We start from the raw sequence: 27,841 nt of genomic DNA, 5'->3' as shown, positions 1-27,841 counted from the left end.
ATGTCGTATCAATGCCTCATCTTTTGATTGCTTAAAGTTGTCCAAGCCGTGACAAGATATTGGATTTCATGAAGCGCCTCATCAGCGTCAGGCGAGTAATAGCATAACAAATGGCTACTATTTTGACCGGCGTTTCATTTCTCGCTTATTTCAATACTTTCGTTGCTGATTGGTTTACAACTTCGGAATATCCTTATTTATGGTATTTGAAGACATCTATTCATCATCAATTGAAATATAAATAAGAAGTATAAATGAAAATCAAATAAATAAATAAAAAAAATAAATGAATCAATAAATATAAATAAATAACAAATAAATAACGAATATAAGAATTAAAATGAATCAATCAATTCGGTGTCCATCTTTCCCTACAACAAAAAGTTCGTCTTTCCTGCTTTGGTGTCAGGATGTTCAAACCACCACAAAACAAAATTTTGAATTGCTTTCATTCTCGATCTTTCGCCAGTTTTTTCATTAATGATCACGACAACTCATTCATGAAATAAAACTTCCGGAAATATAAACATTACAAGTTGTAGAGCTTAAGATCCGCAGTAATCAAATTAGATCCACAAAGGTGCACATGATTGAAAATTTATTTTTTCCGTGGATTTAAGCAATCTTGCATATATTATGCCAGAAATGTTCACAGTTAGGATGCTGCATTGTTGATTTTTTCGAAAATTACCTTTTTCATGCATTTATGAGAAGTGTCCATCTTACCTGCAGTGTCCCGCAGTGTTTGTATTTACCTACCTTGCCCTAATTATTTTTTAACCTAAAATAATCAAAATAGACGATTTTTGTATTGTTTAATTTTTGTGTTCATTCAGCCGTACCGGCAAACTCGTTCGTTCCTGGGAATGTTCGCCGCGGCGCTCATTTTCACTCATTTCATAGCCCTCTAGATCAAAAATTAGAAAACCGTATAGATATTGTACTGGCCAACCTAGTGGTACAACCCTGTCCACTCATGAGCGACGAATGTTTCTCGTCGAACGAGTTCGCCGGTACGGCTGATTTAAAATTACAATTGGCATACATTTGCTCAAATACCTTGTAAATAATTATCATATTTCCTACAAGAGTCAAAACTTGATGACTTACAGTCAAAACAATAGGTGCGCATTGTCAAAAATTGATGTCCGAGAGCCAAAATTTGGTGACAACGTCTGTATGAGTTGCAATATTTTATTGTTCACAAAATTGTAGAAAACAGTTCCAAAATGTTAATGTGAAATAATATGAAACTGATAGTGTGGATTTTTTTATGGGATTAATAGTAGCAGTAATAGGAAATAATAAAAATGCCCTGTCGATTAAATATGGTTCGGAAAATCGTTTAATTATTGCTGTTGCATCAACCATAGAACAGAAGAGTGTAAAATGATTTGTTTAATTTTTACGTTACTGTTCTTTAATGGTAATGTGGACTAATTTCACCCTTTCAATAGGTATCATTGAGAAACAATTGTGACATATTTTGCACCAAACCCAAAAGCCCGGGTTTACCAACCCCCCAAATAAATTGTTTAAAATCTGATAAAGCGGGCCAGCAGCTGGACATACCCATTAATTGCTCACTGAAAACAATTCGTCGCGTATGGCTTTTTTCCCCCGTGCCGCCGCAAACCGTACTGTACAAAGGGGCGGAAAATCCCGGACCTCCCTTTCATCCCGCACCATGTCCACATGACCACACCGCCACAGGACGCTGATGATGATGATGATGATCAGCAGTTTTTCACGGTTCGACTAATTTTAATAATAACCGTACAAATTGCTGACCGGTCAGCAAAATAAAGGCAATCATTTAAAAACGCATAAACTCGTCGCCCCACACACGCTCGCCCCACACACACACATTGATATCAATTTCAAGTGCCCGGCTGGACGACGTGGGGGCCCAAAATGGTACACCAAACGGACCAAAGTACCGTACCGGCTACAAATTGGCGCCCTTATCGGGTTATCGGGGACAATGATCCGCCCGTCCCGCCTGTTTCTACACCCACAGGTGTGCATCGACGTTTTTAACAGCCATTAAAACAAGCTAAACGAACACCACCCGACAGGCATGATGGTATTCCTATTTTTGTTTTTTTTTTTTGCATTCCGGGTTCGTTCCTTCGCTCCCTCTATCAATCATTGTTGTTCATCCCCATCCGGTAGCGTTTTCGTTCCTGGTGAACGATTTTCGACCTGTTCACGCAACAATCCCGAAGCGTTCAGCATCGACCGAACGTCGACGATGGTGCTCCGTTGTTGATTGCATTCCTTCTTCCAGCCCAAACACAGCCTCCCCTTCCCTTATCGGTTGAATGCACCTGCATCACAACTGGCCGGCGGTTGCGTGGGTTGCATCTTTTATTCAATTAATATGCAAATTTTTGGTGCCGATGTGCTTTCAAATTAAAGGATGTAGTTGAGCGTGGTAGGCCCAACCTTGCGACCGGGATGCGATGCGTTTACGTGCACAAAAGTATGGTACGGTTGACTTCTCCCGTTGCCCTTTTGGTTGCCTTTTTTCCGGAAAGGTCACATAGCTGACGGTGGACCATGCGGGTGTATGATTTTGGGACGATCGAACCCCTTTGTCCCCTTTTTTTTGCAACAAACGATTAGATGCGTCACAGCCGTAGTTTGGGGAGAGGATGAAGGTATTGTAATCTTAAATGGTTTGTAAAAAGGAAATGCATTTTAGAGGTGAACAGATTTTCCTGTAAAGATAACAGATATGACAACAGTAATTGATTGTCGTCATTTAAGTTTAAATGGGAGCTGAAAGCTGGAAGAATCAAATACTAAAATGGTAAAAAAAAGGTTTTTTTGGAAAAGGAAGTAGAGATGAAAACTGAAATAATAAATCAATCGGAAGAGTCTTACAAAGAAGAGAATAACATTAAAATAAAAAGTAAGCAATAAGCAAAAAGCAAATAATTCACTTGATATAATGATTCAAAACAATAAACAATAAGCAGTGGCGGATTTAGGGTGTCGGGGCCCTAAGCGGTAAAAGGAGTTGAGGCCCCCTGTTGGTGTCGAGCGGGGTGGGGGGGGGGAATATTACAATTGGCTTTGAATCAATGGCTTGTAGGCGGGGGAGGGGGGGAATTCTCGAGATCGACATCTGCCTTAATCCGGTGGCGCCAAAATTGGAAATTAATGAAATATTCTCTTTAAATGTGTTGATCGTTTATTCGTAAATAAATTAAAATCAAAGGGATTAGACCATGCATTGAATTGCCTTGTCATAGCTAGTAATGGCTCATTGTATCCATATAAAGTACGCCTGCTCTCACCAACAAGCAAGTTTTGAGAGCGAAAGGGTCTCGAAGGCACGTAGATGTTGCTCTTCTCTAATAGACAACGTCTAATTCGTTTTTTTTATATTTTAGCTACAAATACTCATTTGTTTACCTTAAAACGGTGCTCGAGCGTCTGTAGGCCAAGTAGAAAGTAACGTGAGCGATAACTTGGCATAGTTGTGAGTCCTCTGAATTGGTTGCATTTTAAAGCAAGTCTTGTAAATTTCCGTTGTATTGCCTCTATTGTGTTAATCATCGTAGTGCAATGCGGGAACCAAAGTACTGAGCAGTACTTTACCCACGAGCGCACAAGACCAGTAAACAACGACATAAGACTTAAGACATGACATTATCGGAATTGTCGAAATATAAAACCTAGCATCTTGTATGCCTTGTTAACAGTGTTGTCAACGTGTAAACGGACATTTAAACTAGAGTCCAGTGTAACGTCTACATCACAAACTTCTTGACGACGATCTAACACACTGCCTAACAAAGAATTACGAATTATACTTGATCGTTTTTTTTTTCAAGTCTATGAAACGATATACTAAAAAAGCACGGGCTAGCTCGATATCATTTTTAGATACCAAGTATGAGTTTCTTCGTCCATGGGGCCCCTATTAGGCACAGAAGTTCTCGATGAGACTACTGTACACATTGTTGTATTTACTGGAATTACCATCCACGGGGCTCCGCGTACCGTTAAATCCGCCACTGACAATAAGTATGAATTTAAAAGTTCCATGGCGACTTATGCAGAATTTTCACTTTAACTTGTTAAGTCTATTCCATACAAAGGATCTATTATTCGTTCCCCTTTTACACTTTTTTCATATTTTTTTTATTTATTTTTTAGCATTTTAACGCCTTATCAAATCCTGTTTAAACAAATTTGATGCAAATTCTATCATCTTTATACATATTCTGTTCACCTAATCCATCAAAAAGACCACCAAACGTCTGAAGCCTATGCATTTATTTCAAAGATTTAAAGTTGCTTTGCCACACACGTACACACACGCATTTAAAAACGCTAATACCCTCCACACTGCTTTCTTCTTCTTCTTCTGCCTTTTCCGTGCATATTTCTTCTACTTCGTTGTGATGTAAATTTTATGAAATTTCGAAGTAGAACGACAGCTTAAACACCGGATTCTTGTCGGTTGCGTTCGGCTGCTGATGCTGCAGGTCCATCTTGACGATGTACTCACCGGGCGGTACCATCTTCACCAGCATGTGATCGTCGCTCATGCGGAACCTTCGCACACGGTAGTATCCCTTTTGGAGTGGAAAAGTAAGTCAATTGGAATATTAACAAGGATTTCGTATCTTTCAACCTACCTTCTGAAACGGGCAGTTGAAGCTAAGGTTGCCAAACTTTTGCAGCTCGTCGTTCAGCAGCGGCACCACCGGATCCATGCCGGTGTCTTCCGCACTGCACAGCTCCTTGGTCGTGCCGATCATCGTCATGTACTCGCCGTCCATCTTCGAGTCGAGATCGATCGCGACGGACACACCCTGCGACACGTCCAGGAACAAATTCCCATCCACATCGACCGTACTGCCCTCCGTTTCATTGTTGACCCGGACCTGCATCGTTAGGTAGTCCGCGTTCGACACGTAATCGACCTTGGTGATCATAATTTTGGCCGAATTCTACAACAAAATGGGCAGCAGCCCCCCCCCCCCCCAAAAAAAAAGCGGTAATTATTGTGAACAAAATTGAACAAAAAAACAAAGCAAACCACAACAACACTTACCATACAAACGAACGCAACCAGTATGATCGCACACGCCCGGGTCCATGGTTCGGTGCGGTGTAACATTTCAGCTTTGCCAGTGAAACTAAAGCTCACGCGTGAGCGCCATTTTATAGGCGCGCTTGGGCGCTGATGCCGCGACCACTTCGGTTATCTTTGATCTTCGGGCGGATTAAGATAATGCCGTTGCAATTTGGCGTGTAATGACCCCAGGCAATAGGGGCATAATTAACTAACCATTTGACATTCGTTTTCCAGAAAAGAGAGAGAGCTCATTTGGACAATAAGTTGGTTGTTTTTGGTGTGTGTGTGTCGGATGAAATTCACCGAATCTATAAAAAGCAAACAGTTCCCATCCGAGAAGCGGGTACTGTACAGGGTATGCCTTTCAGATAGGTGCAGCTCCCAGCAAGTGCACATTCAAACCGAGTGTGAATTCAATCGATTGGAAACCGGATGGGAGAGCTTAGCTGCTTCGCTGGAAGCTTTGCTAGCGTCTGTGTTTACCCCTCAGAGTTGCAAAATGATAAACGCAACCTTTGTATCAATAATTGGACCTGCCATAATCCGGACAACCTATCGCGTGACAGCCCACCGACCGAGAGAGAGAGAGAGAGAGAAAGAGACGCAAAGATGGTGTATGTACAGTTGGCTGAAAGAATTCCATCTTGCTGCCATATAAAAGACACCATTACCAAACAGCTGCTCTCACAAGGTAAGCAATCACCAGTGGCAGAATGGCACTGGTACGCTTCGCTACGATCATTACGGTGCTCTGCCACTTAGCCATCCAGGACGGTGCGGCCAAAAGTTTCCCGCACGGCGAGAAAGCACCCTTCCCGCTGACGCTTATCCACATCAACGATCTGCATGCACGGTAAGGCTGTCGGTAACGGTTCCGACTAATCCAGTTCCAGCCTAAAAACCTCTTCCCTTCCAAAACCAGTTTCGACGAAACGAACCAGAAGTCGTCCACCTGCACGAACTCGAAGGAATGTATCGCTGGGATAGCGCGCGTGTACCACACGATCAAGCAGCTGAAGAGTGAGTACAAGACGAAGAACCCGCTCTACCTGAATGCGGGCGACAACTTCCAGGGAACGCTCTGGTACAATCTGCTGCGCTGGAATGTGACGGCGTACTTCATCAAGGAGCTGCCCCCGGATGCGATGGTAAGTGGCAGTGGAAGGTGTGCGACAGAGTTTTCGAGCTTGTTGGAGTAATGCTCTTATGTCTCTGCTCTGGTAGACTCTTGGCAACCATGAGTTCGACCACAGCCCGAAAGGTCTCGCCCCATATCTGGCTGAGCTGGAGAAGATGAAGATCCCCACGGTTGTCGCTAATCTGGAGAAGAACGGTGAGCCGGCGCTGAAGGACTCCAAGATTGCGCGCAGCATCGTGCTGAAGGTTGGCAATCGAAGGGTTGGAGTGATTGGAGCACTGTACGATAAAACGCATGTAAGTTGGCGCTCTCTTCTCTATCTTCTATTCCTGATCTACTCCTGAGGCATGATGTTACTGTGAGCGATGCTTTCCCCTCTTTTACAGCTGGTAGCTCAAACAGGTATGGTAACGCTGACCAACTCGATCGAAGCCGTCCGCAAGGAGGCACAAGAGTTGAAGAAGAAAAATGTGAAAATTATCGTGGTGCTGTCCCACTGCGGGCTGGACGGCGATAAGCAGCTAGCGGAGGAGGCGGGCGATCTGATCGACGTGATCGTCGGTGCCCACTCCCACTCGCTGCTGCTGAACAAGGATGCGAAGGTACCGTACGACACCAAGTACGACACCATCGAGGGAGACTATCCACTGGTGGTGAAGAAGAGCAATAACCATACGGTAAGCCACTGCAGGCCTTTTATCACTCCACACCAACTAATGGCGTATGTGTCTATCTGTTCCTCGTCTCAGGTGCTCATTACTCAGGCCCGTTCCTTCGGCAAGTACGTTGGCCGGCTGACGGTCAACTTTGACTGCGAAGGTGAGGTACAGAGCTGGGAGGGCTATCCGATCTACATGAACAACTCGGTCAAACAGGACGAGGAAGTGTTGCGCGAGCTGGAACCGTGGCGGGCGGAGGTCAAGCGACTCGGTACGCAGGTGATCGGCACGACCGAAGTGTTTCTCGATCGCGAATCCTGCCGCTGGTGCGAGTGTACCCTGGGCGATCTGATTGCCGATGCGTACGCAGATCAGGTGAGTGAGATGAATGGCAGGGCGAGAGCACGAAATTGATCTGTTATCTGTCGATTTCCAATAATTTCTAGTACACAAACAGCACGGTTCAACCGGTAGCGTTCGTACAGGCTGGCAACTTCCGCAACCCGATCGAGAAAGGAGGTAAGAACTCGCTTGTAAGAATATCTTGTCTTGATCAAGTTCGATTGATCCTCTCTTCCTTCTCCAGACATCACAAACGGTCTAGCGATTGAGGCTGCTCCGTACGGCTCGTCGGTCGACATGATCAAGCTTAGCGGTGCCGACCTGTGGAGTGCCATCGATCACTCCTTCACACTGGACGATGAGTTCCGCTACAACACGGCACAGGTGTCGGGCATGGCCGTGGTGGCTGATCTGTCCAAAAAACCGTACGAACGTGTACAGAGCATCGACATTGTCGGTGCCAACGGAGCAAAGACTGCGCTTAAGAAGGACCAGATCTACTACGTCGTGGTACCGTCCTATCTGGCTGACGGTAAGGATGGCTTTGCCATGCTAAAGAAGGGTACAAATCGTGTGACGGGACCGCTGGATTCGGATGTGCTGATCGAGTACGTGCGCAAGCGTCAAACCATCGCGAAGACCATGTTCCAGGAGAAGCGTGTGGTGATTGAGAACCACACCAACGGTACCTGCTCGTGGGATTTGGATAGCCAGCGGTATAAGCCTAAATAGGCGTGACGACACCGCCCTGGGAAATGATATTTCGGTTGGATTTGTTGAGTAATAAAAGAAAAAAAAGATCTTTGATCAAACCATGGGCTTTTCCTGGAATCTACTAGATGCTCCTAAAGAAAGGTGCCATTTCATATCCGAAAGCTCAGCTCATTTCAAAAGACTCTGTGTAGTGATCCTTATGCCCTATAGTCTTTTTTGTTTGTTTATTTTTTTAGAGACTTTGAGCCAATTGGCCTCATTCACCCCTTACCTTAGTCTTAACAGGTCATGTGCCTTTACAGCGTCACTTTATAACTTTTAATTGTTTTTTTTTTTTTATTTTCACTAGAATGTTGGCTCCTAACATAATATTTCAAACGTGAAATAGCTACTCAGATGAACAGCAAAGATGCAGAACTCGCTAAAAAACTTTCGACCAAGAAAAAGGACGCCTTGATTTAGGCAATCTGCACGACTAAAATACTCTTCATTTAAAAAAAGTCGACATATCGGTTATATGTTGTGTCGACTCACTCAGAACACTTCTACAAATCTTCTTTTTTTATACATTTTCTGTTTTTTCTGATTTTCTATAAAATTTGCGTTTATCGTTCCTTAATCTCACTTAAATATTGTTTAACAAACACCTCACTGGACTGGCACATTAAAGCAACAAGTTTCCCACGGGCCGCTCGAGCACCAAATGGCCCGTAACCTTATTGAACTCGTTCACATCGCACGCATACACATACCCATCCTCGATCGAGTTACGATCCCACCTTAACCACCGTACCGCTTCACTAACGTCCTTACACACCACATAGTCGGCAGCAATCTCTTCCGGTGTTGCGTGCGGATTGTTCACACCGACCAGTGCGAGCCCGGCATCATTCGCCTCGTCCAGCAGCACCTTGTAGAATAAGGCCGGTGCCGGCACCTTGCCCGCCGGCTCACGGTTTGCATCGTAATCGAGGAAGATCTCCTGCCCATCCCCATTCCCGTCCAGCAGCTTCAGCACACCGTACGTGCCGGTGTACACGGTCAGCCGCAGATCGTTCGCCGCCACGTACGCCTTCACGCCCGTCTCGATGCGCTGCCAGCTGAAACCGTTGAACCGTTGCCACTGGGGCGCCACGTTCATGAACCAAAACGAGGCACGCTGGTGCGCACCGAACACAAAGTCCGACTTGGCGGCCAGGTGGCCGCGGGCAAAGAACAGCCCCTTCTTGCTGCTTAACAGCGCATCTGCACGGGCCGGCGAGCTCAGAATGCGGGCCAGCGTTGCGTGCTGCGCTGCGAAGCTGTACAGGGTGGCCATCTTTAGGTCGCCGTAGAATTCACCCTGCAGAAAGGAGGGCCGCTTTACCGCTCGCTGATGATGGTCGTTGTGGGGCGTTAGCCGATGTTTGGTGTAATGCGTGCGCAGGTTCGTCTCGTCGAAGCACACCTCGTACAGCGCGGCAAACCGGGCCTCGTCAACGCTAAAACCGACGCGCACAATCGTTCCATTGTCGTAGCAATGGGCACCGGTACGCTCGGCTACGTGATAAACAGGTCGCTGGCAGAGAAAGTGCGACATATTGTGCGCCTCCGATCGATAACCAAGCCTTCCGTCACCGTCGCAGGTGATGGTGGCTGATTTGGAGCGACCCGCCGGAGAGCCCTTGCGAAAGCCGTGCGAACAGAACAGCTCCACCGTTTGGCCATTGGCGAGGCTGACGACGGTGCTGTTGAGCTGTGGCCACACAAACTCGTCGGTGCCCGGTTGAAGCAACAGAGGCTGCATGACCGTTAGATCACGGCTTAGAGATATCGTACAGGCTACGAAAGTAAAGGAGACAGAGAGAGAGAGGGAGAGAAGCAGAACGATCTTTAGAATTGAAGAGCTCAACAACTTTCTAATGACTCAAACTCACCAGCAGCATCATCCTCAGCGGGGATGTCTTTCTCCACCAGCGAGAGAAGCTCGGTAATTCCCTCCGTCGAACTCTGGATATACATACGCGATCGTACATCTCTCCCAGCTAGCAGCAGCACCAGCAGCAGCATCAGCATCACTGAATTCACACTTTGTCGCATGGTTTTTGTTTTCTGCTTTCTTTCCGTTCTCTGGCTGCTTCCACTCGCCAGCAGCTCTCCGCGGTGAATGAAGTTGAACGAACCGCGCTAAAATGGGCAAACAGCTGTTTAACGGGAGTGGGGCGCTCTCTCAAAAAACCCGACCAACGCACAATGCACGTCTTCAGAGAGATTCGGCCAGCACGCGAGATAACGGAACTTATCGCAACGGAACGAAGCGCAATCGCACATCGTGCGGATCTTCGGCCATTCCTCCGGTGGTCGTGTGGTGAGATCGTACGCGATCAGCTGTTTGCGGGATTCTTGAAGGAGACTGGCTTTGTGGTCGGAATCGATGTGGTAGGCTGGCCTGGAACTTGGAAAGGAAATAGGAAGCTCTGATAGCAATGTTAGTGGAGGTTGTTTGGCTACAGTTTCTTCTTCTGGTTGCTCTATGTACCGCTCAAGTGATCTTTATCTGGTCTTTGTTATGAATAAGCAGCGAAGCATACAGTCAGGACATAGTGATCTGTGTCTATGGGTAGACTATCAACAGTATCTGATGAATTATGCCAAATGTCTTACATAGGAATAATTTGGATCCAAACGACTTACAGCTACGAGCTAAGACAGCAAGTAATCGCTTAAAATTCCCATCAGGGCATATTTGAGATGTTGATCTTCAATTTCCATAAATTCCAGGATTCCCCAACACAGAATTTCGAGGACCTTATCTGGGTACTTAAAGCAGCTACTGGCTAAAGATCATTACACTATGCATCATTGTAGGATGCATGGAGACTTCTTTTTAGCTTAATAAGAACTAAATAATGAAAAAGAAGATGGTGAAAATAATTACTTCCCACTCAACCATTATCTCTTCGCCATCTAACAGTTCACAATACACTAACATCTATTAAATATCAAATGCAATTCGTGATCGCATGGGTGAACGATCAGAGCGTCAAAATGAATTCAGTTCGTAGTAAACATGGAACCGATCGACACGTTGTCATACGGACACAACTCCGGCCGGGGACAAACTATCTTCCTGCCATTACTGAAAAGTCACTATCTCTTACTATGGAGTTTCTGTACCATCTTTCTACCGAGCGCACACGCTGCACTCAGAGTAAGTGTAAAGAAAGGTAATTTGTAGGAGCAATTCATATATTTCACATTTTTGTACTTCAACAGAATGTAGTCATCATGGAGAAGGTGGAAATTTTCGACACTCCAACGCTACGAACGACCGCTAACATCACCCAGCACAGTCCAGCGTCCGTGCCGGCCGTGTTTGTCGAAATGGTGGCCCTGCAGGACATTTCTCAGCTGAAGATCAACAGCGTCTTTACGGTGCGCTCCCGGACCGGGGAGCTGCAAGCGGCACTGTATAACAGTACGCTTGGGTTGTGCGAATTTCTGGAACATCCCTTCCGGAACCGGCTGCTGCAAATCATTCAGCTCGAGCTGATCCGCCACAGCAACATCCCGACCAAGTGTCCGATGCGGGCCGGCCTGTACTACATACGGAATGTATCGTTTGCCCGTGCGCGCATACCTTCGTTCCTGCCCGCCAGCTACTTCCGCGTGGACGTTAATTTGTTGAAAACTAAACCGTGGCAAACGGTACTGGAGACTCGCTGGTATGGGAAGCTAATCAAAAAGTAATTTACCAGTGGCGGTTCGAACGGGCTCTCTTAAGTGCAACTAATTTCCGGAACGAAGCCGAAATAATAATGCTAATAACAATGAATTGTTCTACATCAACTACCACAACTATTCGCAACGGTTAGTCGGACGGATTAAATTGTGCGAATAAATTCTTTGCAATTGACAATGGATACAAATAAACAAAACTTTTCGAAAAACCAAAACGATTACCAAATACCAAACATTACATGTATATTTGTAGAGACCAAACATTTCCTGTGGTCAGATTTTATTTTATTTTATATCAATCACTACAACAACTATTTTTCAGCTAGGATGACAAACCCTGCAGCATCAATTTACAGTGATCAAGCCCTCTAACCAAGGTATGATTAAATGGATCATCCGCTCTGTTTTTGCGCACACCATTTTGCTGGCAAATCATTCTCATTCGCATCGTTATTCGAATCCCTTCTCGCGCCCGATCAACATGCGACCGCTTGTGGCGTTCCTGATTCTCCTAATGATCACACACCATTTTCCACCGTTGGTGGCCTTCATAAAGGTACAATCCGTAACATTTCTACTATCACCAATCGTTTCAATACACATCAAAGGTTTTTTTTATGTTTTTTGCAAAACTACAGCTCATTCCTGCCGGAACTCGAATCGAGCAGAACAGTAACATACGAAACGTTAACATTTCCTGCATATTTCACAATCCCAAAAACGTACTTGAACAATCGGTTGACTGCGATATTGACGTTATACGGCAGATAAAGGAAATGAAGGTAAACTACTCAGCGCACACTAGCCACCTTGCTTTCATGTGTTCTCTTCTTTCCAGCTTACCGTTGCGTACTACAGCGTGTCGAGAAACGTCACGGCCCAGACCGCACTACTCAAGCGGCAGGTCGATCTGTGCTTCTTCCTGCGCAATCCCAAATCCGACCGGATGGTTAATTTGGTCTACCAGCTCATTATGAAGGCGGGCAAAATGCCGTCCAAGTGTCCGTTCGGGCCGGGGCTGTTCTATGTGCACGATTTTAAACCGTCCGCCATCGCCATACCGCCTTTTCTGCCGGAGGCCGAGTTTATGCTGGAGCTCATATATCGCTCCGAGATACGGGCCGAGCCGGTGGTACAGTTCCGTTTCTACGGCAAGCTGGTGCGTGTAATTGAGAACGTGTTTCAGAATACTACCAACTTAATGTCTAATATGAGTGTAATTTGAGTAGTTTCCTGGCATGAAAGCATCGAAGGATTCGTGTGTGATTTAGTGGTATCTGATTCAATTGAATAAATGGGAGCAATTATACTATTAAAATGAATCGATCGCACATAATGACTTTATTTCACTGCATTTTATATAAATGTATGGCCATTTGCCTATTCTACTTAGAATGCGATTCACATCGTTGTGAAATCCCCAATGAAACTGTTATACGTATAACAGACCGTCAAAATTAACACTTTCTTGAGGATGTTTTTTACAATTGGAAATTCCAAAAATTATGTTATACATTGCAATTGAAAATAAATTGTAATATTGTTTCTGTATTTTCCCATTTATTTCCATAAATTTATTCAAGGAAGCTTCGCAAACCCTGCAAAAACAGTTGATACTACCGTTGACTGGGCGTATTCGTTCAGATTGACTGATAGGCGCGGTTTAAAATACGCACATATAGTTGGGTTTTTATTCGATCGTTTGCATTTCCATCGTAAGCATGCGGCTTTTCATAACGACTACTTTTTGGATTACTTTTTGCTTTTTAATGTACATGGGCCCTTTTCAGCCGGTGCATGCTTTCGTGAAGGTAATCTACTTTCGGGTGGGCTATTTATTATTAGTTTTCTTCACTGTACTGTACTGCACAACTGTACCCAACTTTCTTCCCCCAGCTGATTGCGGTGGGTAAACGGCTCGAGCTGAAGAACAATGCAAGAAGCGTTAACATTTCCTACACATTTCGTAACTCCAAACGCTTCCTCGAGCAATCGATTGATTTCGACGTTGACGTACAGCGGGAGATAAGGGACATGAAGGTAAGCGCAACGGACCCGGTGGTGCTGCATTACGTCCATCCTCTCTGACCATTATCCTTTGCGCTCGTAGCTTTCCCTGGCGTATTACAGTGTTTCGCGCAACAATGGCACACAGACCGCACTGCTGAAGCGGTACGTTGATCTGTGCTTCTTTCTGCGCAATCCCAGCTCGGACCGGCTTGTAAATCGGGTGTACCAGCTGGTAAAGGCGCACGGTACCATGCCGACCAAGTGTCCGTTTGGCCCTGGTTGCTTCTACATGCGGGACATGAAGCCGTCCGAAATCCCGATACCGCTGTTCCTGCCGGAGGCTGAGTTTGTGCTGGAGCTGATCTATCGCTCCGAGGTGCGCTCCGAACCGCTGGTCGAGTTTCGTTTCTACGGCAAACTGGTGCGCATGGTGGAGAATTTGTTGCCGAAGTTTGGTGAGCTGAATGGGCAATAAATAAGTGTGCCCGCTAATGCGCTCTAATCGCTGCACTACAATTATAGTTAATTTCTTTTCAATCACACAAAAGGCAATTAATGTTACTTAATGTGTTTTTTTTTAATTTAAATTGAGGATTTTAATCATTAAAGGCTATCAAAATAATTAGAATAGATTTAACATGATTAAATTTAGGCTTGGATCTTTAATCAAACAGCCGGTCTCATGGTACAGTCGTCAACTCGTACGACTTAACAACATGCCCGTCATGGATTCAAGCCCCAAATAGACCGTGCCGCCATACGTAGGACTGACTATCCTGCTATGGGGGGAAATCAATAAGTCACTGAAAGCCAACCCCACAAGTGTGTTGGCAGGCCTTGACCGGCATCGGTTGTTGAGCCAAAGAAGAAGAAGAAGTTTAATCAAACTAACTCTTTGGACCCATTTTCGGTATGTCTCATTCATTTGTTATCTAATCCCTCATTGCTACACATTGATGCCACTCATTGATTCAAATACTGAACACTAAGCTGAAGTATTTCAGCTTTCATGTAGAGCAGGTATGTCAAACTGGCGGCCCGCGGGCCGCATGCGGCCCTCGTCAATGCTGAATGTGGCCCGCGAGAATATTTTGAGAATTGCTAAATGCACTGCAAACCAAAAAACTGTTATTACTATTTGTCTAATTGTATAAAATTTTCCAGAGAAGAACAATCATTTTGATGGTATATTTTTCGAATCTAACATGAATGTAACCATAACATCTCATAAACTTATGCTGCACAATCGTACAGAACAATTGAAACCCTTAAGAAAAATTGATTTGAATGCAAACTCATTATGTTTCGATGAAATTCTGAATATTAGCACAATGTTGTGTACACTCGATTGCACATTCTATGGAAAAATATGGAAAAATAGATTTGCGTCAACCTTCTACAAACGAAAAAGGAATGAAATACTTTCATACACACACTTGGAATCTTCGCAACAACTAGTGCTGGATTGTCAGAATCGTCATTTTTGATCTTAGCTATTCTGACTCCTGATCCGTCCAAATCAAACCAACAGTTCCGTTCGGTGCCGACCGAAGCTTATAGAGCCGTTTAATGCCATTCGGAACCATTGGAGTCATCGGTTGTCGCACGGAGCGGCTAATCTGCAGTGAGAAATGGATCTGGTCGGTCCTACCGAATTTGACCATGCCCCAATTACCCGAATTTGACCAATTATGCCCCCGAGTGCCGAGTTAAGGATTCATTGGGCTCTGAAATTCTTTTTCGAACGAATTTGCACGGCTCCGACCTTAGAATGTTACATTTTTGATGTTCGATTGAAGCCACTTCTGTTTTATTCATAATCATGCCACCATAAATGTTAATAAAAATGATTGTAGCCAAGTTGGAATTATGTGTACCCCACATTCTACAAAACGAATTAATGTACTTTCCAACCTCCCCAAAAATCAAAACCAAAATGATATGATTACGCTTAAGCCATGAGTATTTAGATTAAGGATTAAAATAATCGAAATGCCGAAGTCCTGCGATGTATAGCTTATTTCCATAGATTAGCTCACACAGTCCACTACCTCAATTCGCGAATCATCTCCCTTCAAGTGTCAAAAAACGAATCTTTGTCAGATAAAATTATCGTAATTTAAAAAAATTATTTGTAAAATACGGGTTCTTGGAACTTGGAAATTAGCAAAAATTATGTTTAAACACGTTTTATTACAATTTTTCTCTTGATCTGTCAAAAAATTGCAGGCAAATATATTTGTTATTCATCCAGCGATGGATAGCTTGGATGGCTTGAAAATGATTCGCCTCGCGAAAAAGATACCTTAGTGAAAAAGTGTGGTTGGACGATATTTTCTAACAGAACTACCGTGTTAGAACGCGACTAATGAAAAATGTCGTATTTTAATAATAAGGATAAAAAATGCATGGGACTTTAAAAGTACATTAAACTATTTTTCGAAATAAAAAAGTGCACAATGAAAAATAACACAGCAAATTTGTAAATAGGAAACTATTCCAGATTTGAAGCGAGGAGTACAAAAAGTCAATTTGTTTAACAATAATGATTTTAAACAGTATTTTATATCAATATTGAGGTATAGTTTTTATTCTCACATTTGCGGCCCGCGAATCACTGAAAATCTGTACTTGCGGCCCTCTGATGAAATGAGTTTGACACAGCTGATGTAGAGTACTGTATCAAAGTACTACACTCCTTGTACTCATCGTACTAAACAAAAAATGATCCAAACACCACGCGCAAACATGGAGAGTGTATTTTCAAGGTCTTTGTCTGTGTCTCTTAGTGATATGTCTCACATGTTGTCTCCTATTGAAGGCTTCTAAAGTTCAGAAGTGTGTAGTAGACACGTTTTACAACCATCTCAAGATAAGAACTTTCCTCCAAATATCGCCATCGTTGAAGAATATACAACATTCCAAATAAGTCCTTCCACGTGCAGGCCTTCATCAAACATGAAATGTCTGCTAATATGTCTCGTTTCGTTTGCTCGCCCTTCCATAGATCGGAATGCTTGGGCCTAGCGAATATCTTTAATCATATTCATCTTGTTATAGCTCTTGGGCCAGTATGTTGAATGAAGATGATCTACGCATGCTTTGATATCAATTTGATAAGCCAAACATAAGGCGCATTTACAAAGAAATCGTTGATAAACTGTTCACTATACATTTGTATTGAATAACATTAAAGGTCTTACCATATAACAAAAATCAATTAACCTTATCAAGATACCTTTGCAAACCATTAAGGATAATTGTACATCTTGATAACAGTATTGCACTTATTGACATTAGCTCTTATATTTTCGCGATCTTTTACAAATTGAGACATTTTATAGCCAATGTCCCCATCTTTTACCAAACTACACTTCTGCTGCTCTTCAGACACACAGCTACGCTGCACAAAAGGATTTTTAGTAGTACGGCCTGGCCGTTACTACTGAATTTCAAAAAAACATGGGTATTTCGCCCAAAGTTTTCCTTTCAGCTTGCTACATCCTTCATTTGCAATGGGCATTAACCGATGCGTTCGTCAGGGTAAGCTTACATCCTTAAATTACCAAAGTGTTTAAAGTGTGATGCAGCAATGAACTTTCGCACGCTTTAGATGATTGCAACCGGCACCAAGATTGAGTTCCACTACAATAAGGCAATTTTCAACATATCGTACACCTTCCACCAGACGCCAGCGCTCGAAGACCAGTGGCTCGATTTCGATATCGATATTAAACGGCAAATCAATGATTTGCGGGTAAGGAGAGATCTATGCGAAAGAGCGATTGTTTTTGTGTTCCAATTAAATACACCCAACACCCTTCTATGTGGGGAGAGGATAGTTGTATTTTACCTATTACAGCGTCGGGAATGATGGAAGCTTACAGGTCGCTCTGATAAAGCGACGGGTCGAGCTTTGCTCCTATCTAAGAAATAGAAACAAGGACCGCTTGATCAAGAACTTTGTCGATTATCTGTACGCTCGCAGCCACCTACCGCCGGGCTGTCCGTTCCCGGCCGGTAGCTACTACATGTGCAACCTGAAGCTATCCGATGTGCCGATACCGGCCTTTCTGCCCGAGGCTAACTATATGCTGGAGCTGCTGTACTTCTCGGAAGTGCGTGGCCGTGCGTTAGCCGAGCTACGCATTCACGGCAGGATAGTGCGGCTGATCGACAACATATTGGCCTTGCCAACCAAGACCCCACCGCCTGGAACCAAAAAACCAGCAAAAGATTGAAGAAACTGTCTTAGCAATCGAACTGCTGCCACAGTGTTTGAACCCAGGTCTACAAACAAAGACAAATAATTTAAAAAAAAGACAAAATATCCGCATACCTAAATTACATTCGTTGTTAACAATTCAACGAGTATTTTTTCTGCTACGATATTCCGACACAACTCCAACTCCCAGTACGTTTAATTTCCCATACAATTAAACCACCATTTATGAGTTATCGAGTGCCATTATGATCGAACTACCTGTTGCTAAAGGGCGAATAATTAAATGCTAAGCGTCGGAGCTGAACAGGCAATCATGTCAATGACATTTGAATAAACTTTGGAAGAAAAAAATTGAGTCGGCTCACCCTTTTGATTCATATCATGTAATTGTGCTTCTCATTTGGAACGGAATATGCAGCAGACACCACAAAAAATTGATCGTTTAAAAATGTATTAGCCAGATCTCTAAGCTTATACTGTTTATTGTTATAAGTATACCCACTAGTATAATTTTCAACAATAAACCTTCTGCAAATATGTGCTTATTTGAACGATTCAATTTTTTCTCCCTTTTTTCATGTAATGAGTCACTTTAGCAACAAAAACTGGCATTAAAAATAGACCAACGTACACAGTATTTGTTTTGTAAAGTTGTTTGAATAAGTACATCTTAGGCCAATAGTGCTTTTCTGCATTCGAGCAGCTGGCTGCGTACATCAGTCGAACCATTATTGGCTGCATTCTTACTTTTATTCTGCATTCAAACCTTTTATTTAAGTAAAATAATTGTTTTCTCGGCACATAAGCGTAGTATGTGATTTTGTTTAGAAATTTTTTTTTATGTCAAAAAAGTGTCTTCCTTAACCAAATAGCGATGATATTACAATGAAATACTTTATGCAATAAGTGTGGTTTATTGAATTTGCATTCCTTTTGGTGTCATTAAAACAAATGTATTCTGTTTAACAAATTGGAGCAATTAAAGCCATAAATGCAACATCGGCAGAACTATTAAATATTAATTATTTTAATTGAATATTTCATCTTCAATAACCCAAACTGGCTAATCGTCTTCTACAGCTCACTTGTCACTCGTAGCTTGCCTCATCAACTATCTCCCACATCAGTTTGTCATCCATTTCAGTATTGCCCAGAAGCTAGGTCCACAACATGCGCTTTGATTTGAAATGGTGCCTCTGGCCATGCATCATCACCATCAAATTCTGGAACAGTACAGAACACACCGACCTTCACTGTACATACACATCTACCCAAGCCTTTCCACTTTAGTCTACTATTATTGCAAAAAAAAAACTGTCTAAACTGTTGGCAAATGGCACAGTTTCGACACAAAGAATTGCAAACCAACGCACACAACTATTTCCGTCTCGTTGGAACTTAATGATAGCACGAAATGAAAACTGTTCATACTGCTCCGTTCACCATTTGTGTTCGTACATCACTAGAGTAAACATGAAACCGTTGACTGTCATCTTGCTGCACACAGTGTTCATCCTTCTCGCCAACGTTCGACAATCTAATACTTTCGTTAAAGTAGTTCTTGTAGTTCCACTTGCTTCAATGCATGAATTGTTCTTTTACATTAATGTTTGTGTTCCATTTTATTCCAAATATCTTTTTGTTTTGCTTTGCACAATTGTAGACTGTAGCTTACGTGAAGAAACTCGAGTACACACTACACTCACCCATCTTCAACATCTCCTACCGGATAAATCATCCGCAGTCGTACGCGAACCAATCGCTCGACATCTTTGTTGACATCACACGCAAAGTGAAGGACCTAAGGGTAAGGCTCCAGGCTCATTTCTTTCAAACACATTTCAAACACACCCGGCACTGCACTTATGCCTGTTTTCCCCCTTTTTTTCTCTTTTTCAGCTCCTATTCATTTACAACAGTGTTACATCGAACGGAAGCACACAGCACGCCATCATCAAACGTTCGATCGATATGTGCTTCTTCATGCGCAATCCCCGATCCGATCGTTTGCTGAAAAGCTTCTACGACTACATACGTGGACACACGACCATACCGCTGAAGTGTCCGCTGCCACCGGGTAGCTACATAATTCGCGATGTGCGGCCGTCTGATGCGCCCTTACCTGCCTTTCTGCCGAACGTGGAGTTTGTGCTGGAGCTGATTTACCACTCGGAGCTGCTCGCGGAAAAGCTGATGGAGTATCGAGTGTACGGGAAGCTGGTGCGATTGTATGATAAAATGTTTAGATGAATAAAGATGTACCTTGCTGGTTGGGGTTGCTGCGTCTAGCGAAACCATGGTGCTATTCGTTCGAGCAGTGTCGGTATGAAAAAACCATTAGTGGCCATTCACTGCTCAACTCAAATCGTTATCAAGTCGACTATAGTTGGTTGACGTCATTATACTTAAAATAATTGCAATATACTTCATTATAATTTTTCATTTACTTCACTTCAAAAATATGAACTCAAAATCGCACAATTAAATTAAGTGATTAGGAGAAAAAAACGCTTTTAGTTACCAATAACATTCTCTATCGGCATTGCAATTTACTTCCATATTATACTGTCTAGACATCCACTTGCGTAAGCACAGTTACAAAAATTTATTTATTTTATTTTATCGAATTAATATAAATTTACAAATCACCTTGCAAAAACCGCTCCAGCATTGATAACTCTATAAAGTTCCAACCACTATTCTCTTCAGCTCATTAGTTTATCTCTGCTAATCAACGACACATCGCCTGTAGCTGCCCGCAGAATGTTACGAACTCGGATTGGCACTTTGATGCTCCTTTCGCTTTATACCTATCCAGCAGAGGCATTTTTAAAGGTATCTTATCATCACCACTCTACTACATACTCTCATTGCTCGACTCCACACCACACCAGCTCATTCCAGTGCTTAGCAAAATTGTAATAAAAGACAACACCAACATTATAAACGTGACGCGCATCCTGAACAACGCCGACACACTCACGCAGCAAACGGTCACCTTCGAGATGGAGATACACCGCGACATCAAGGACATGAAGGTAAGTGGGTATTGCAAGTGTGGGCTTCCTGTTGCTTGTGTACCCTCCTCCTTCTGGGCGTATTTTTGTAGGCAACATTCTCCTACTACGTGGTAGGGCTGGACGGTAGCTCCCTTAATCACATCATCACCCGCACGGTGGATGTGTGCGCGTTCGTCAAAAGGCCAACGATGGATCGCTTCGTGAAGAAGTTCTACGATGAAATGCAGCGGAACAATCGCATCCCGACCAAGTGCCCGATTGCGAAGGGATCGTACTACATACGCAACGTGAAGCCGACCAGCGTGCAGCTGCCCGGGATTTTCCCGGAGAGTGGATTTGCCTTCGACAACAACTACTACACTGGCATCAACTCCGAGCCGCTGGTGGAGTGCCGGTTCTACGGAAGGCTAACGAGAGTGTCGGACGAAATGCTTGCGTGACCATCGGACGGCTGTTACCTTGAAGTATGATCTTTGAAATAAACGTTTTGTTGGGAGAATGTATACGAACGTTCAACAGTTGTTTGGGAGCTCATTGTGACAATGAAACAGTGAAAATTACGCATAAACATACGGATCAGTATGCCAACTTTTTCGTATGAACACTGTATGCTTGAATATACTGCTACTGCAATACTATTCCAATGCGTCTGCCCTTACTCAAAAACTTTCTGCATTTACTCAAAGCTTAACAAAATAAAGACCATTTTAGTAAGATGGAAAAAGTAATGCATCAAAACACGAAACATCGCCTTACTTTAAAGAACTGTTGTCTATTCCCATGCCACGATCGATTGTTATGTATGAGTAATTGTCATTTTTTCGAGCCACGATTTTCACGAAACAGTGAAAATTACGCATAAACATACGGATCAGTATGCCAACTTTTTCGTATGAACACTGTATGCTTGAATATACTGCTACTGCAATACTATTCCAATGCGTCTGCCCTTACTCAAAAACTTTCTGCATTTACTCAAAGCTTAACAAAATAAAGACCATTTTAGTAAGATGGAAAAAGTAATGCATCAAAACACGAAACATCGCCTTACTTTAAAGAACTGTTGTCTATTCCCATGCCACGATCGATTGTTATGTATGAGTAATTGTCATTTTTTCGAGCCACGATTTTCACGAAACAGTGAAAATTACGCATAAACATACGGATCAGTATGCCAACTTTTTCGTATGAACACTGTATGCTTGAATATACTGCTACTGCAATACTATTCCAATGCGTCTGCCCTTACTCAAAAACTTTCTGCATTTACTCAAAGCTTAACAAAATAAAGACCATTTTAGTAAGATGGAAAAAGTAATGCATCAAAACACGAAACAACGCCTTACTTTAAAGAACTGTTGTCTATTCCCATGCCACGATCGATTGTTATGTATGAGTAATTGTCATTTTTTCGAGCCACGATTTAATCACACGTCAATTACATTTCATGTCATAGTTTGATCTTTTCGCCCTTTGTCGGATGATTGTTGTTTTGGTCTGCTTGTTTTATGCACCAGTTCAGCAGTATAACCGCGTGTGATACGTCAAACGAGTTCATCTTCATGTGTCCGCCATCACACCGACAGCATGGCATATTTGCTGTCCATTTTACTACTGACAGTACTGGCCTCGTTTTCCCTTTTCAAGCTACCGTGCAGTGCCGTCAATGTATGCTTTAAACATTCCAGAAAGGAATTGACTACATTGTTTGATATGTTTCTCTTTCGTTCTGTTTTCCAGATAAGGTTGAGCGCCGTCGGCACTAAGATAGAGACGAGATGCTACGGTAAACATCTCAACGCATCGTGCACATTGCACCAGAAGCATTCCACCGTCAATCAAACGATCGATTGTGATATCGAAGTGATGCGTGAAATCAAAGACATGAAGGTAATAGATCCTCCAGCAAGGTGAACTCACCGAATCAGTGATGAGCTCTTGTATTTGCTTCGTGTGCTAACACACAGCTTACAGTGAACTACAACGTCGTTGCTCTGAATGGGCTCGCGCAAACCTCTCTGCTAAAGCGCACGCTGGACCTGTGCTTCTTCCTACGCAATCCGCGATCCGATCGGTTGATTAGCAGCATCTATACTTACATTAAGGAGCGCAGCAATCTGCCACCAAGATGCCCTCTGCCAGTGGCGCACTATACTTTACGCAGCTTAAGACTCCGCGACATACCAATACCGGTCTTTCTGCCCGAGGCGGACTTTGTTCTGGAGGAAATCTTTCGCTCGGAGGTGAAGCATGAGACGCTGTTAGAGTTTCGATTCCATGGGAAGCTGGTACGGTATATAGATACTGAGTAACAGTAACTTTTCTGCCGAATTGCTAGTTGACCTCATATAATCGCTTCAACCAAGATACATAATATAAAAAAACTGATGAAATTAAGGCCTGATTTTTTGCACAATATTGGGGTGGAAACACTCATCAGTTTGGTTAATTCTTCTATGCGTATTTTCAATAATGAGAACAAATTGATAGATAATGTTTCAATCAACTGTACGATCTGCGAATAAATTGGTCATCCTTATCTGGTAATTACTTTGCCATCTTTTGACCGGTTGAATGGTGTATATATTGTTTCACGCTACAATGTACACTTCATTGATTTCGAGTCCGATCACTGGATCTGGACTGGAGGGTCGGCGGCCCACTACCCAAGGATAGTATGGCTAACTTACTTCCTGTGTCGCTGTTACTAGCGCTTCTCTTTTGCTCACAGCTTTACCCCCTGTACGCTTTCGTAAAGGTAAGTTGTTGCAAACATGATGCGTGCAGTGCTGTCAAACTAATAATCAAGCGATGATTGTCCCCCGTCCAATCAACAAACCTAACCAGCTCGTAGCCGTCGGAACGAGGGTCGAATTCAGGAGCAAGGTGAAACACATCAACGCTTCCCACCAGTTTTATCGCGGTGATTCCTTGACGGAACAATCGCTCGACATGAAACTGGACATTGCAAGCCCGTTGCGTGAAATGAAGGTGCGTGGCGTCTCCGCCGGTTCGCACCCATCAATCGTAACTGATCGTTTCGTGATCGTTTTCCTTTCTCGCGAGCAGCTTTATTTTAGCTACTATCCCATCCTGGGCAATAGTACGGCGCGGACCGCGCTGGTCAAGCGGACGGTTGACCTATGCTTCTACATACAGCACCCAAACTCCGACCGGTTGCTGAGGATAGTGTACGATTACGTTCGGGAGCGTTCTAACCTGCCGGAACGCTGTCCGGTCGAACCCGGCAGCTACTACATACGGAATGCGAAACCGTCCGACGTACCGGTGCCTGCCTTCATACCGGAGAGCGAGTTCATGCTGGAGCTCATTTACCGGAACGAGGTGCGGCGTGAAATTATGCTGGAGTTTCGCTTCTACGGCAAGTTGGTAAGGGTGCTTGGCGCATTCTAGGGCGAATACGATTATCTTGTTACTTACGATCACATGCAATGTTTTTAATGATTTATCAATGGAACAAAAGATGGTTCAGCAAACTATTTCCTGTGAGTGATTTGCATCTTCGTCAATGGTAAATAACTTCAGCGATGACAAATAACAAATGATTCGAGTCAATGTTGACTTGAGGGTTTCACATTGATCTGTTGAACTCATATCAACATTTCACGTAAGATTTTTCACATAAGATTTTACCACCAAACACTCGGGGAGAAAAATGCTCATTCTTCCGGCTTACGGTCGAACCTGCTGGAAAGAATGACCAAGTTAATTGACTGGTATTACCGTTGGAAGTCTTTGGAGCACCATGAACTTCATGAAATAATCGTTTAATCACAGTAAAATGAAACTGAATTAGGTAATTAAAATTAAAATTGGATCAAAACATTTTGGACTAATTCACACCATATGCGCGGCCAATCTACCCAGTGCTATCGGACGGTTGATTCTTTTCAGTCATTCCAAGTATTCTAAGCTGTCCGCAAGCGTAGTAGACGTGTACGTTGAAAAAAACATGAAGTACTTTACTAAAAATTTCCACCTAATTGGATTTCTACTCGCAGTACAGTTTGCAGCAACGGGTGCTTTTCTCAAGGTGATGATTATTTTAACGATACAAGCATTCTTTCCCGTAGCACAAAGCACCACTACCACTTTCTTTCTTCTTCGTAGTTGATACCGTTTGGCAAAAAGATCGAGTTTATCAGCAAGACAAACACCGTGCAAGTTTCGTACGCTCTGCATCAGCCGAAATCAATTCTAAATCAATCGATTGATTTGGAGTTTAATATTACACGTCCTCTAAAGGATGTTAAAGTAAGCAGGCTCGTAATTGCTTTACCACTGTAACGCTTAAGACAACAACAATATACCCATGTTCTGTCTTACTTTCAGCTCCAGTTTAGCTACCATATCACCGATGAAAATGGTGCTATTCAGGCCCTGCTAATCAAGCGCACCGTCGACTTGTGTTCGTACATGCGCAATCCAAGCACCGACCGTGTGGTAAAGCAGGTGTACGACTATGTCACCGAACGGACCAACGTTAAGCTGCAGTGTCCTATCGCTGCCGGCAACTACTACATTCGCAACATTCGACCGTCCGATGTGCCCACGCCGGGCTTTCTGCCCGAGGCGCACCTTGTGCTGGAAACGCTCTACCGCTCCGAGGTGCGGCGTGCAACTTTGATCGAGTTCCGGTACTTTACCAAAATGGTGCGATACATTGAAAATATTTTCTAATGAAAGCAATGTAAGAATGGGTAATCTTTCCTACAGAAGTAGTCTGCACATGCATTTTATGTACACCGTACTATAAAACTTCGTTGTTGAATAAACATTAAAATAAAGTAACCAAAAAGGTGGTTCATACATGCTGTTTCTCATTAAATATAATGCTCAATAGCTTGCTTTCACTTGTAGCACTTGTATGTAGCTTTTATCTTGTACTACCAGCACGCTGGCAGCGCCCTCTGGAAGGCAAAATAATTAATAACGCACTCATAATAGTCAATGATCAGGACTTCGATTTGATTGCGCTGTGTTTTGAAATCTGAAAACTGGAGCTGAATTTGTTTGTTTGCCTTTATTCAGGTTATCAGTTTTAGTAGTACCTAAGTGTTGTAGTGTTTATTTTTGTCTTATTTTTGCAAATGTAGCTATTTATAGTAACAGAACTAAGGGAAAAATAAAGTACTTTATAATTTTAAAACAAAGGTATGCTGCACCATGTTCCTACATATCTTTGATTTTATGTAATTACACCGTTTACGAAAGCGTGTGCCACATTCAATGCGTTATTAAACTTTTCTATGTTTTTTTTTTTGCTTTCTTCTGCCACTAAACACAGTCAAATGAGCACACCATTAGCTAATCGCTTTGTTTGTTCGTTTATTCACCGCTGTAAACGTCATAGCACGTGGCACGTGAAAGCAATGATGGCGTTTAATCATTCATTAAAAATCAGCTAAACAACAAACACAAATATATAAGCAAATAAACACTTTTCTCGACTGTCCAGTTTGGGTTCGGGGATAAGTGCGAAAGTTACAAACTAAGTTAAGATATTTAGAGAAATTTTGTTACGGTAACATGGAAACATTTGGTTGGCTTTTGATGGCGACTGTACTGCAAATACTATTTTGTTTCGATACAACATACTGCTTCGTGGCAGTGATTGAGATTGATGAATTTAATTTAATATTTTTTGTTTAAGCTCAATGTACGTTACACTATTCCATAGATGATACCGGTGTTGAATAAGGTTGTGTCTAAGTTCGACGAGAGACTTATCAATATTTCGTACGTTTTTGAACACCCGGAATCTATCACAAATCAAAGCCTTTCGTACGAGGCGCATGTTCTACGAGAGTTGAAAGATATGAAGGTAAGAACGGGTATTAAAAAAGAAATGAAGCGTTACAAAGCGTTACATTTTTAGTGCACATTTCTGTGCGGGAGCAATACAGAGAGAAAGAGAGAGGGAGAGATGCCTTACTTGATGTATCGATCAATGTAACTTAATTCTCTTCAGATGACAGTCGCCTACTACGTCGTGTCCAGTGAATCCATGAACCGGCTTTTACAGCGCACCGTCGATGTGTGCTCCTATGTCAAGCGTCCGAACTCGGATCGGCTCGTCAAGGTGCTGTACGATCACATGACCCGCAACAATCGGCTGCCGAGCGTTTGCCCGATTCCGGCACGGGAAAGGTTTTACATACGCGACCTGCGCCCTGCCGCCATTACTATACCGGGCTTTCTGCCCGAGAATAACTTCATATTTGATACCAGCTTCCATACCGGTGCGTTACTGCAACCGCTGTTCCAGCTGCGTTACCACGGCAGGTTGATGCGAATCATCAATGGTAACATTTTTCCTACCGTACAACCACAGCCTAGCAAAAGGCCCAAGCCGCCAATGAGCGATAAATAGAAATTATAGCAACACTATCTTGATGTTACATGGTAGATTACAGGGGAATAAAGGCATGCAAGGACACTAAAACTGTTGAGCAATTTTTGGAAATAAATAATTATTCGTTGAATAATTATCTTCCCGTGTTGTTAACTTCTATTCATAATGAACCTCAATATCAGTTCATTAATGCAATTATTGACTATTACGTGGAACATTCCAGCATCTGTTACTTACTATACGATTAAAACCGAATTATCAACTTCTCGTGATACTATACAAAAAGAGCTTTCGAGCTATAGTGTACAATCAGTTGAACTTAGTCTTTCAGATTTATGGTATAGGCACTACCATCAAAGGTCAAAATTCAGTTAATTAGTTTTGCTTCATGGTACAAGATGGCCTCAATGTTTAAGTGTCGGAAGGATCAAATAGTGCAAAATGCTCGCCCTTTTCCTCTGTCAATCCCCGAGCTGCACGGACACCTGCACGCCTTCACGCCATCTCAACTTGCGCATACCACGCCCTTTCGGTCCTAG

The 27,841-nt window shown here is 43.0% G+C and overlaps 7 protein-coding genes across 7 annotated transcripts in view; 5 read left to right on the top strand and 2 right to left on the bottom strand.

The window, feature by feature from the left end:
* Nucleotides 1–4,273: 4,273 nt before the first annotated feature.
* LOC121599987 lies at nt 4,274–5,178 on the bottom strand. Its single transcript, XM_041928165.1, has 3 exons — nt 5,075–5,178; nt 4,656–4,970; nt 4,274–4,592 (listed from the first exon to the last, which is right to left on the bottom strand). Exons 1-3 carry the CDS (start codon nt 5,138–5,140, stop codon nt 4,428–4,430), a joined length of 546 nt encoding a protein of 181 aa, XP_041784099.1. The 5' UTR covers nt 5,141–5,178; the 3' UTR covers nt 4,274–4,427.
* Nucleotides 5,179–5,770: 592 nt separating this feature from the next.
* LOC121599986 (apyrase-like) lies at nt 5,771–8,049 on the top strand. The gene is made up of 7 exons (XM_041928164.1): nt 5,771–5,951; nt 6,021–6,246; nt 6,323–6,532; nt 6,623–6,913; nt 6,986–7,270; nt 7,342–7,414; nt 7,482–8,049. The coding sequence occupies exons 1-7, from the start codon at nt 5,812–5,814 to the stop codon at nt 7,967–7,969; spliced, it is 1,713 nt and encodes a 570-aa protein (XP_041784098.1). The 5' UTR covers nt 5,771–5,811; the 3' UTR covers nt 7,970–8,049.
* Nucleotides 8,050–8,122: 73 nt separating this feature from the next.
* Nucleotides 8,123–27,841, bottom strand: part of LOC121600081 — a 47,447-nt gene continuing 27,728 nt past the window's right edge. The window contains exons 2-3 of the mRNA XM_041928382.1: nt 9,868–10,117; nt 8,123–9,772 (exon numbers count right to left, since the gene is read on the bottom strand). Coding sequence (XP_041784316.1) covers nt 8,616–9,772; nt 9,868–10,117 — 1,407 coding nt within the window. The 3' untranslated portion in view covers nt 8,123–8,615. The remainder of the gene's footprint in view (nt 9,773–9,867; nt 10,118–27,841) is intronic.
* LOC121600100 lies at nt 19,373–20,157 on the top strand. The gene is made up of 3 exons (XM_041928406.1): nt 19,373–19,433; nt 19,570–19,713; nt 19,806–20,157. The coding sequence occupies exons 1-3, from the start codon at nt 19,380–19,382 to the stop codon at nt 20,154–20,156; spliced, it is 549 nt and encodes a 182-aa protein (XP_041784340.1). The 5' UTR covers nt 19,373–19,379; the 3' UTR covers nt 20,157.
* On the top strand, nt 22,383–23,293 carry LOC121600097. The gene is made up of 3 exons (XM_041928403.1): nt 22,383–22,594; nt 22,667–22,816; nt 22,894–23,293. The coding sequence occupies exons 1-3, from the start codon at nt 22,514–22,516 to the stop codon at nt 23,236–23,238; spliced, it is 576 nt and encodes a 191-aa protein (XP_041784337.1). The 5' UTR covers nt 22,383–22,513; the 3' UTR covers nt 23,239–23,293.
* LOC121600098 lies at nt 24,856–25,644 on the top strand. Its single transcript, XM_041928404.1, has 3 exons — nt 24,856–24,980; nt 25,058–25,201; nt 25,280–25,644. Exons 1-3 carry the CDS (start codon nt 24,900–24,902, stop codon nt 25,625–25,627), a joined length of 573 nt encoding a protein of 190 aa, XP_041784338.1. The 5' UTR covers nt 24,856–24,899; the 3' UTR covers nt 25,628–25,644.
* LOC121600101 lies at nt 26,417–27,363 on the top strand. The gene is made up of 3 exons (XM_041928408.1): nt 26,417–26,471; nt 26,628–26,771; nt 26,919–27,363. Exons 2-3 carry the CDS (start codon nt 26,628–26,630, stop codon nt 27,318–27,320), a joined length of 546 nt encoding a protein of 181 aa, XP_041784342.1. The 5' UTR covers nt 26,417–26,471; the 3' UTR covers nt 27,321–27,363.

The sequence above is a fragment of the Anopheles merus genome, chromosome 3L, assembly GCF_017562075.2.
Source record: "Anopheles merus strain MAF chromosome 3L, AmerM5.1, whole genome shotgun sequence".
NCBI lineage: Eukaryota > Metazoa > Arthropoda > Insecta > Diptera > Culicidae > Anopheles > Anopheles merus.
Note: the sequence above shows the minus strand (reverse complement) of the source record. Positions and strands in the feature narration are given on the sequence as shown.